We start from the raw sequence: 10,779 nt of genomic DNA, 5'->3' as shown, positions 1-10,779 counted from the left end.
AGCTAAGGACAATTAAAAAATCCCACTCTCTGTTCTTTGCCCTGGCTAATACAGTTTGTCCCCTCCAAAATTTTGCATGTGTAATAGTTTTAGAAGCTGCATCCTAAACTGGATCACACAAACCACCGGGGTTAAGGAAAAAGAAATACCAAATTAGGTGTGTTTTCTAATCTTGCTCTGATTTATTAGCTCAGCTGCAGAAATTGTGTATTACAGGGCTAATGACTGGCCATTCACAAGCTCCTAAGACTGCTTGTGTCAAAACAAACAAACAAACAAAACCCCAACCATATAAAAGATCCTGAACATTTGAGTCAAAATCCTCTGAAAAGCAAACCTAAGGTGCTTCTGAATGGACAGCTCAAAATTGGGACTCCTTTTTCTGAAATAAAATATGTGTCCCACTTGAAAACCTTGATCCAAATTTGCTGACCAGTGGTTCTGTGATATATGTTATGCATGTTACAGGGTTTGTGCTCCTCACACCTTTCATTTTCATGTATTTACATACCCCATGTGTCTGTAATACACTACAGAAGCAATATCTACTCTGCTGTTATAAACAGCTACTCAAAACCTATGATAGTGGAGAAGCATTCCTGCCAGGTTAGGTTCTGTGTTTCGGATAATTGCTGTAGGCCCTGTCAATACATCTATCGCCTTTAATCAGACATGTTGATTATCAGCTGCTCTGAAAGACAACTCTTAGCGTTTCCGAAGCTGGGTTCTCAGACGCAGCAGTATCTAAACTCTGTGAACAGTTCTGGAAAGAAAAAAAAAAAGTCTCAAGTCTTTCCACTATTCATCGCCTCCACTCATTGGTGCAAAGCCCTTTAACAGAATTGTTTAGACCACATAACACCCACAAGTTGCAACTTATTAAAGTCTGGCAGCCTAATCACTGCAGACTTCTTCAGAGCTGATCCCCACAGTAACAATTATTTTCTGCTTTACTGACTCAGGGAAATTCATTCTAGTTTTTCTCCCCTTACTTCCCATCCACCCTTTTATTTCTTTGCCACATTTCTTCATTGCGCCTATTGTGTCTTTTGTGGTCAAAAAAACCCTACAGCTAGCATTTCCCCATGTTGCTAGTGGAGACTGGAACTGCCTGCATAATATGTCCCCCAACATGCAGATCCGCCCTCAACTTTCCAGTTTGTTTGTACGGCCACAATGTTGAGCTTTGTTTGGTTCAGTAACAGGAGCTTGAAGTTGTGAGTCATTATCAGGAGCTTCTGGGTTTTCAGTGCATCCCCTGAAATAGAGAACTGCGATTTTACATGTTAATTGTAATCGCAGCAGTTACACAAGCTCCGAAGTATGGTCGGAGCACAGCACTGTGCCTGGCTACAACCTTTCTGCAATTAATGAACAAAAAGCACAGGTCACCATGGAAATGGGATTTTGAAATGGAACAGAATGGAATTTTCCCTCCCTTTTGAAACAAATTTTAGGCAGTTTTATGGAAATGCTTTACACACACACACACACGTAGATTTGAAAAGCAGGGCTCCTCAAGATCTTTGTAACTTTCGGTCTCCTCCCGAGACCAGCAGCTTTACTCTCCAGGGACAAGCCCAGCTTCGGCACCCCTCTGAAACCTCCGAGGCGGCCCCGACAACGCGGGGGGGCTGCTCCCAAATACCTTCTCCGTCCAACACGGAGCCACCCTCCGGCTCAACAAAGCACCTTCCAGCCTGGGAAAACCGAGACTAGGCTCGGCCGCAAAAGCCAGCCCTGCTCACCCCAGGCTCACGGCCCACTCACCTCCTGACACCCCCGTGCCGGGGCGGGCACCCCCGCGCTGGGGACACCCCCGCGCCCCGTGCGGGCCGGAGCTGCGGAGCCGCGCCCGCCGCCAGCGGGAGGTGCCGGCCCTGCGGGACGCCGGGCCCGCCTCCTGCGCCATCTTGCCGGCGAGGCGGGAGGGGAGCGGAGCGCCGCGCCGTGCCGTGCCGTGCCGTGCCCGGCCGGCCCCGCCATGCCGCACTACCAGGCCTGGGAGGAGTTCACGCGCGCCGCCGAGAAGCTCTACCTGGCCGACCCCATGAAGGTGGGTCCGGGGCCCAGCCGAGAGGCCCTGCGCGTGGGTGGCTGGGTGGGTGCGTGGGCCGCCCGCGGCAGGCCCCGGGGCGGTGCGGCTGGGGAGGGAGGCGGTGGCGGCCAGCAGGGACGAGTTGGTGGCTCCCGCTGCGCGTCCTCCGGCCGCCCGGGAGGCCCGCGGGCCGCTGAGCCCTGGCGGGCCGCCTTTGCCGGGCCCTGGAGCTCGGTGAGGAGCGGAGCGGCCTCCCCGGAAGGCTGCGTGTCCCAGCCGGGCCGTGCAGCCCGCCGCGGCGCTGCCCGGGGCCCGCACCTGCCGCAGCCGCCGGGAGCGGGGCTCCTGCGGGCGGCCCGGGCTCGGCGGGGGCCGCTCGGGGGGCTGCATCGAGGTGCGGCTCTAGAAACCTGCACGGAGAGGGGCAGGAAGCAGCAAATGAGTCGGTTACGTGCTGGACCTGGTCGCAGCTTACGCTCCTTTTCCGCGGAAGAGAAAGGAATTTTCATGGACCCCCCAAAACACAGGACGGTATGTGTCCATCTCCGACGGGAGGTGGTGTTGAGGTGTAACCGGCGTATGCGCCAGGTGTGATCCCCGAGCGCCCGGATTCGGGGACATGGCTTGTTTGCAGTGTGCCTGTGTGTTACAAACCGAGATTAGAAGAGTTGTGTTAGATGAAGAGCATTTTGAGAGTCGGTTTATTTTATGACTTTACAACATACGACGTCATACAATTTGCATTTGTCTTAATGAAATATTAGAAGAAAGCGCTCATTAACTCTTACGTTGCATTGCGGCCTGCAGTGTCGCTTCAGACTGGTAGGTGTTACCTTCCTAAAGAGTATTTGTTCTAGGAATTAACTTCTTGGTATAAGGCTGCTTTTTGTTTCTGTTAATATTTTCAGGAATGTGGTTTGTGGGAACATTAAAAATAACTTGAGTCTTCATCAGGACTTGGCATTGCATCTTAGCTACAATGTAGCACAAAAAAGTAACATAAAACTTATGTAAAAGAGGCCTACTTTTCTTCACTGAAAATAGAGGTCACTTCAGAAGCAGTGTTTAACACCGGTTTTTAACTAGCATGGTTGACCATATGCAATTGCCAACTATCTACTTTTAATAAAATAAATTGTTCTGGTTTACCTTCTTACTCTGTATAGTATCACAGAATATCAGGGGTTAGAAGGAATCTCTGGAGATCATCTGGTCCAACCCCCCTGCCAGAGCAGTATCACCTAGAGCAGGTTGCAAAGGGTGGCATCGGGCAGGTTTTGAATGTCTTAAAGAGATGGAGACTCCACAACCATTGCACAGCCTGTACTCGTGCTCTGTTACTCTCAAATTAAAGATGATCCTCCTTAGGTTTAGATGAAACTCTCTGTGTTCAAGTTTGTGCCCATTACCTCTTGTCCTGTCACTGGGTACCACTGAAAAATTACTGGGCCCATCCTCCTGACACCCATCCTTTATGTTTTTATAAGCACTTATAAGATTCCCCCCTCAGTCTTCTCCAGACTAAAAAGACCCAAGTCCCTCAGCTTTTCTTCATAAGAGATATGTTCTAGTCCCTATATCATCTTCTTAGCCTGTTGCTGTACCCTCTCCAGCAGTTCCGTGTCCTTTAACTGAGAGCTTCCTATTAAATGAAAATAATCTGGGAGGGATGTCACTGCAACCAGGAGTTGCTCTCCCCCTTTTCTTAAAGCATGTCCAAAAGCAGTCTCTTGCTGTCCTGGTTTGAGCAACATTGTCTGAGTCAAACGTTGACACTTGCCATCCATGGCAATACGCTTGTCTATTTACAAAGGAGTTTATATAGTCCCCAAAGTCACAGTGTAAGTACTTTCCTTTTGATTTGCCAGAGAACTAGCCTGAGAAGCTTTGGTATGTAACTGCTTGTCGGGAAACTGAAGGAACTGTGACTAGTTATGCATTCAGTAGGAAGCATGTAATGCTCAGTCAGTTGCTGAGGATGTTGATTCTTTTATAAATGTGGTTTTGAGGTCTTTGGTGATTTGATAGCCCAGAAGAACTGCAGACAGGCTAAACCTTCGGCCAGGTGACTACGGTAGTGTTTTAGTGAGAAGCTGAATGCTTGCTTTCAGACTTCAAGTTTAGCCTTGTGAAGTCTTGAAAGCAATCTTAATTTAATCTTAATTTATATAATTTTTAGCCTAAATTAACTAAAGTGACTGGCAATATGGCTGTTTTACATAATAGTTTAGGTATCATAGAAGAAAAAAATAATAATGTTGAGCTTAACCCACTCAGTTAATCCCTTTGAAGCCTTGATGTAGAACTTGTTTTTTTTAACTGTTTCAAGTTTATAAACAGAAGTTTCCAGTTCAGTTTCTGGTTTCATTGCTGTATTTATAATAGGTTTGAACATGCCCGATGTTAAGCTTCCTGCTGCTATTATAGAACAGTTTAATATATTAGGCAGGGAAATCTGATGGTTCAGCTATCAAATCCTCCTGGCTGTGGCCACCAGAGCTGAGGACCACCAGATAGGTGGTGAATATGTGAAGCAGTACTTAATTCTAATGAAAGGTAGTTTGAATTTGGGCAGATTTAATTCAGATACGTCCTGAGAATTGTTAGGTGTAGATGCTAATTCATAAAATGTTTGTCATTTCAGGTGCGCGTTGTTCTTAAGTATCGACATTGTGATGGGAACCTCTGTATCAAAGTAACAGACGACGTAGCTGTAAGTACAGAACATATTCCCCTTTCAGGGCTTATTTATCTCTCACAGACTTGCGTTTCTTGTCAGTCAACTTGGGAGCCACTACCTTGAGAGTGTGTGGCAGTTTTCTAAAAACTTTTGTCCTTAACCTTCCCCAGTTGCTGTGTCTGTGACTGACAATGACAGTCCAGGAAAAGGTCTAACAACTCAGTGTTCTTTAGGGGTCTCAACATAATTACTTTAGGATGCTGTGAAAACAAGCACTATAAAAATCTTGGATCTGCTGAAACATTTCAGTAGGATCTTTGCACATGTATTTGCTAATATTGAGTGTGGTCCTTTTTATTTGCTCAGAGTACTGGCAGCTTCCAACCATAGGATAAGCTCCTTATTTGTCATGATGAGACAGTGGAGTGCTGTCAGACTGAATGACAAGATTCACTAGCAGTTCAGAGATCCCATCCCATATGCATGCTGACATCCACACCAGCAACAGGTTCTTGGTGCTAGTGATGTTATAGCCAAGTTGTTGCTTTTCTGCAGTTCAGACTTGGAAAAAAACAGATTTCTTCTTTGCAGGAAAAGTAGCCTGGCATTGGTATTTTCAAAACATGGGAGAGATGTGAAGAGGTGTAACACTTCTTGACAGGATGATAGGGCTTAGTGTGGGTGAGGTGTTGAGTATGGGGCACTGATAGCCTGGGGAAGTGAAGGGCAGGTTAGTTGAAGTCTGCCATAGGGGTAGTTGAGGTCAGGTGATTCATGAATGTGAACAGGTTTTGGTTATCTGCCCTCTCGCCTTCTTCCAGTTACAGGGAGTTGTGAAACTGACAGGTGAGCAGGGGGTTGGTTTCATTTTTTATTTAAATTTTATTTTTGGCAAGTTTCTTTCTAAAGGCAGGAAGTTTTTTCTTGCTTCTAAATCTGTAGAATGAATACAGCTGAAGGAAAAAACCTGTTTTCTACTCTTCCTCTGAAATAAAATAGGAATTTAATACTGACAAAAGTTGCTGTGTTGACAGCACTGAAGGATGGAGCATTCTGGGGCTTTTTCATTGTTAAATCAGCCTGGGCAGTCACACTCATGCTGTACAGGTGTAAGAAATTACTTAGACTACAAAAAAAACCCAAAACCAACAAAACAACCCAAGCCCCAAGTAGTCTTTCTTCGATAAATCACTGGCATATTACTCTTGTTCCTTTTGCATTTACAGGCTTGTCATGTGAAAAAGTTCTTTTTTATCTTAATCAGATGTTACATTCCTTATTTAGGACTCTCTAAGAAACAGATTTGGCTTGGGGGAGGGAATCCTTTTTAGTAGGAAATACTGAACTGGTTTTATGTCACTGACAGCGTACAATTAAGCATTGTAAAAGGCAAAATAAACTTACAGAATATAGAGAATAGGAAAGTAATTTTGGGTTTAAAATCTGCTCTGTTTTTAGAAAATACAAACAAAAGCGTCTTAGAAGACAGCTTAAAACTCCAAGCTTTAGCACATTTTTTGAGTGAGCAGAATATCAGGATAAATCATGAGTGTCCATAATTTAAAATTTGAAGGCACGAGCTTTTCAAAAGAACTTAAATGTAAACACAGATGTGTATTTTAAAATAGGGTAGGTATGTGTTGGTGCTGCCTCGTGGTAACAATATGCCACAAATTTAACATTTAAGTACTTACCTTGTTTTATGTGTTCCGAACACAAATTTGTTGCAGCTGTGAACAGGTTAAAAACAGTTCAAGGCAAATCTGATACTGAGCAACTTTCTCTTACAGTGTTTGCTGTATAGAACAGACCAGGCACAAGATGTAAAGAAGATTGAGAAATTCCACAGTCAGCTAATGCGACTCATGGTGGCTAAGGAATCCCGCAGTGCTGCCATGGAAACAGACTGACTTGCTGAAAATGAAGAGAGCGCTCCAGTCATATTTCACTGGAAGAAAACATCTCTTGGATTTGAATGAATACTGGGACAGGAGATGCTTTTATGTACTGAAGTGGACTGATGGCAAGTCTGAAGCATTTTCATCCCCTTGGACTTCACTTTGGAAAACTAGGAAAAGAAATGCTTTCAATGGAAAGCTTATATTTATTTTTGGGAATCAAACAGGAAACTATTCTTACACATTAGATATGCTAAGAAGATAAGTTAATATTTGAAATCTGCAGTACTTTAGTCTGAATTTGATGGGCCACAACAATATTTCTGGAAAGTTGTTACAAAATTTCATATAGTTTTGATTGTACTCATACCTTGTGCTGGTGTATTCTAACAGTGAGAAGGTTTATTAACCTGACTAGTAGTGTCATGTGATTACTGGGTCTAATAAATATTTACATAAATTATATACGAGAGGGGTTTAGAAGAATGGATGGTTTCTGAACTGAAATGTTAAAATTGCCAATTTGTATTAGCACTCTCATTAGCAACATTTTAGCTTTTATTATTGATCTTGGTCATAAGCTGTGCAACATTATCTGTGATGCAGTTTGTAAAGCTGTTATATTGGCCAAGTAATTAAACATCTGTATTTTAAAATTTAAATAAAACTTTGCTTGAATTTGGCTAGAGATTGGTAAGAATCTGTGAGTTTCTTTTCTGCTTATGCAAATATTGCTATTAAAAAATAGTGGCTTTTTTCCAGTACTTGAACTATTTTATACTAGCAGGGGACCTTTTCTCATCCTTGCCTCAGGCAGAATTGAAGTATATCAGCAAGACAAATTCTAGAAGCTCTTGCATATTAGCTTAATAGAAAGAATGCAACCAAAGGCTATCCAGATGCCTTATTTTAGCAGCTTGCTAACTGTATTTTCAAATTTTACATGTGGCAGGTGGATGTCAGCCACTTCAATAAATGGATGAAAACCAGCTTAATAAATACTTAAATACAAATGTTAAGAATAGAGCAATGCTCCTGTGGCTTAGATTTGTTTCTCACTGTTATCTCCAGTAGTGTGATTGAAGCCTCGTCTTTTGCAAAGGCTTTTTGCTTGAAAACCTAGTAGCTGAAATTGATACTTGCTTTGACTAGATCTTGCATACTTAAAACCAGACGGATTTTTTTAAAGCGTAACTACACTATTGATACAACTAGGGTTTTCCAAGACTAAGGTTTTGGCTCAAACCAAGCCACAGAAGCAAAGCACAGCCATACAAAGACTTGTCTTTGGTGGCATTTATATGTAACAAAACAATCTACCGAATTAGCTACCTGCTGTCACATGAAAATAATGGAGCTACTTGGAAGCAGTGGAGATCCCACCTTTGCCAAGGGCTTGGAAAAAAAAAAACAAACAACCCAGGTTTGAATACTGCAGTAGAGTACTCTTTCAGTTGAGCATATCATGTCACTTATTGTTGGAAAATACTGCAGTGCCAACTTCCCAGTAGCTACTCAAATTCTAGTCTACAGGAGTGACTTGTACATATGTAATGTTTTTCTTGGATTGGCTTTTGAAATACAAATAAGTCCAGAGAGAAGGCTAAATTTTGTTTTCAGTTAAACTTTAATAAGATTGTAATGCTAATTTTTTTTCCTTGATGCTCCAACTTATTTTCTTAACATTTGTAATAGAGCATGTTAAGTGTTTAAACACAAGGGAGGTTGAGATTAGAAGAAACTTCTTCCCTGAAAGAGTAATTAAATGCTGGAATAGGCTGCCTAGGAAGGTGGTTGAATTGTCATCCCTGGAGATGTTTGAAATTTTTAGATGTGCTGCTTAGGAACATGGTTTAAGCTCTGGACTTGGTAGAGTTTGGTTATGGTTGGACTCTGATCTTAAACGTCTTTTCCAACCAGAAAAATTCTGTGATTCTGTGTGAATGGTTGAGCCACAGAAGCCACGTGATTGGAGCTATTAAACTGGCAGGTGAAAAGACTTTAGATATTTTAACATAATTTTTTTACATCTTTTATAAATTGGTTTAGATGACTTCTGTGAGCTGAGGTACAGAAAGGCTTGAGTGGTATTTGCTCATGCATGGAGAATAAAAGGAGAGAGACCTGTAGAAGGACCTGGTGTATGAAGTGGCTGAAATGCCTAAGGTATATACTTGAGCAGGCTTTAGAAGGGGGAACTGTTGTCTAGTGGAGACGGGCAATTACAGTACTATATATTAGGTTAGCAATTGTCAAGGAAAAGAGGCAGGAAAATGGATTTCTAGTTTTCTAAATTAAGAAATTGTTTCTGTACAACCAAAAGGAAATATACTACTTTTGTAAAAGTATGTATTGGTAAGCTAATTATATACCCACAGAAAAATTAGGGTGGTTCTGTGAAGTCATAATGCACAAAAGTAATCATAAAGCTACTGCTAAAAAAAAAAAGCGTTTGGAAACCTCTTTAGAAAAAGAGGTGCTTCTTGACTTTGTTGTGGAATTTTCAGCTGCTTTAATACTGTGTTCATGGGCTGGTTGAAAAGCTGTGAACTCAAAACTTTGCTATTTTGCATTCATACTCTTGTTGAAAGAGTGTCCATGTGTGCATATGTACACTGATCACTTTGCTAATAAGCTTTCAGTTACCTAATCCATTGAATTTCTAGCTGCTTGAATGTGTCCACTGGCATTTGATGAAAAAGTCAGCTTGATATGGTTGCTGCACCAAAAGGAACACTGAATGCATTGCATGTAAAAAACTGAATTTGGCGGCCCAGATTGTCAGCAATTGCTTTGGATCACTGGCTAGGAGAGTGTGCCAGTTACGGGCTGCAGACAAGCAACCTGTGCAAATGTAGGTTCCACTCACCCTTGGAGAGTGGAATGACTGAAAAAAAGATGTTTTCCTTTGCTAGAGCTAATTTTGTTGCTTCATGTTAGTTATCTTCAGTAATTGTTGTTTTGTGATAATAGTTTAATAAAGTCTTGTTATTGCACAAAGAAATTGGATTCATTTACCCATGGAATTTATTCTGTGTTTTAGGTGTTCTCACTTCCTGGATTCTCAGAGTGTCTTGATTTCAATTCTTCCTTTGTGCACAGCACCTAAGCTGACTTTGTAGCTAAGCTCTATTATGTGCAACTACAGCACTTCTGTTCTCCTTTAGGGGTTTTAACCCTGACCTTTTCTGTATATAGTCCGTCCTGTAAGTGTATTCTGTATTACAGGAATATCCTTAAATTATCTGTGGAAGTGAGAATTTTGGTCACAAGTCTTTGTTTTAGAGATCCTTAGGAAAGCGGCTTTTGTTTCCACCTAATACTTTCAGGAGTTATGGATTGATTTTGGAAAATTGCATATTTTGGTGCGCAAATCTCTCAAAATGGAAAATGGAACTGAAGCCAAGCAGGTGCTTTCAAAAATGTTTTGCAAGATAATTATATCATCTCGTTAAATTCCTTCCCATGGTATAAAAGTGGGTAATATTAATCATTTTGCTGTAATAAACGGGGAGAAACCTTGGTTTCTGCCAGATATGGTCAGTAAGACTTGGATGATGACTTGCTACCATGGGTTGATTTTAAAGAATTATGTTATCTGGAAGGTGTGTTGGCCCTCTTCTCAAGCACGGTAACACACTTTCTCCCCCAATGCACCTGTGGTTTTTTCACTTCTGTTCCTGGCTTAGAGGAAGATAAAATAATAACACACATATGATGCTGTATCCATATTTGAAATTACATTTGAAATCTAAAGTGGAAATGTGAATATATAGCAAATAGGAGGGGGGTTTTCTCTGTATAACTTACTCTTACCTAGATTGCAGAATCTGCACAAAATTTCCTGCAAGTCTTTGAGCATTAGTCGGGGACCTTAGGGAGAAGGAACTTAGCTGAAAACAGTATTATTTGTACAATGTTCCATGCTGAGGCATCATCGTGTTTTTGCTTAAGATATGCTTTTCAAGATATGGAAGTGTCTATTCTGAAAAGCTGTTACCACTTTAAAGTTAGATGCTGCATGACTGGACGCACCTGTTTATAAATATTATTTCTTTTACACAGGCTGTGAGAGCTAAAGGAGTGGTATTTAAATACAGTCCAGTTGAATTGTCTTTGTTGCTGGGGATGACATAAAAACATGCCTTTCACGATGTGCTGGT

The 10,779-nt window shown here is 41.9% G+C and overlaps 1 protein-coding gene across 1 annotated transcript; it reads left to right on the top strand.

Annotated features, from left to right (window-relative positions):
* Positions 1-1,833: 1,833 nt before the first annotated feature.
* On the top strand, positions 1,834-7,304 carry SRP9 (signal recognition particle 9). The gene is made up of 3 exons (XM_051615109.1): positions 1,834-2,056; positions 4,683-4,751; positions 6,509-7,304. Exons 1-3 carry the CDS (start codon positions 1,985-1,987, stop codon positions 6,626-6,628), a joined length of 261 nt encoding a protein of 86 aa, XP_051471069.1. The 5' UTR covers positions 1,834-1,984; the 3' UTR covers positions 6,629-7,304.
* The last annotated feature ends 3,475 nt before the right edge of the window (positions 7,305-10,779 follow it).

Source organism: Apus apus, chromosome 3 (genome assembly GCF_020740795.1).
Source record: "Apus apus isolate bApuApu2 chromosome 3, bApuApu2.pri.cur, whole genome shotgun sequence".
Lineage (NCBI taxonomy): Eukaryota > Metazoa > Chordata > Aves > Apodiformes > Apodidae > Apus > Apus apus.
Note: the sequence above shows the minus strand (reverse complement) of the source record. Positions and strands in the feature narration are given on the sequence as shown.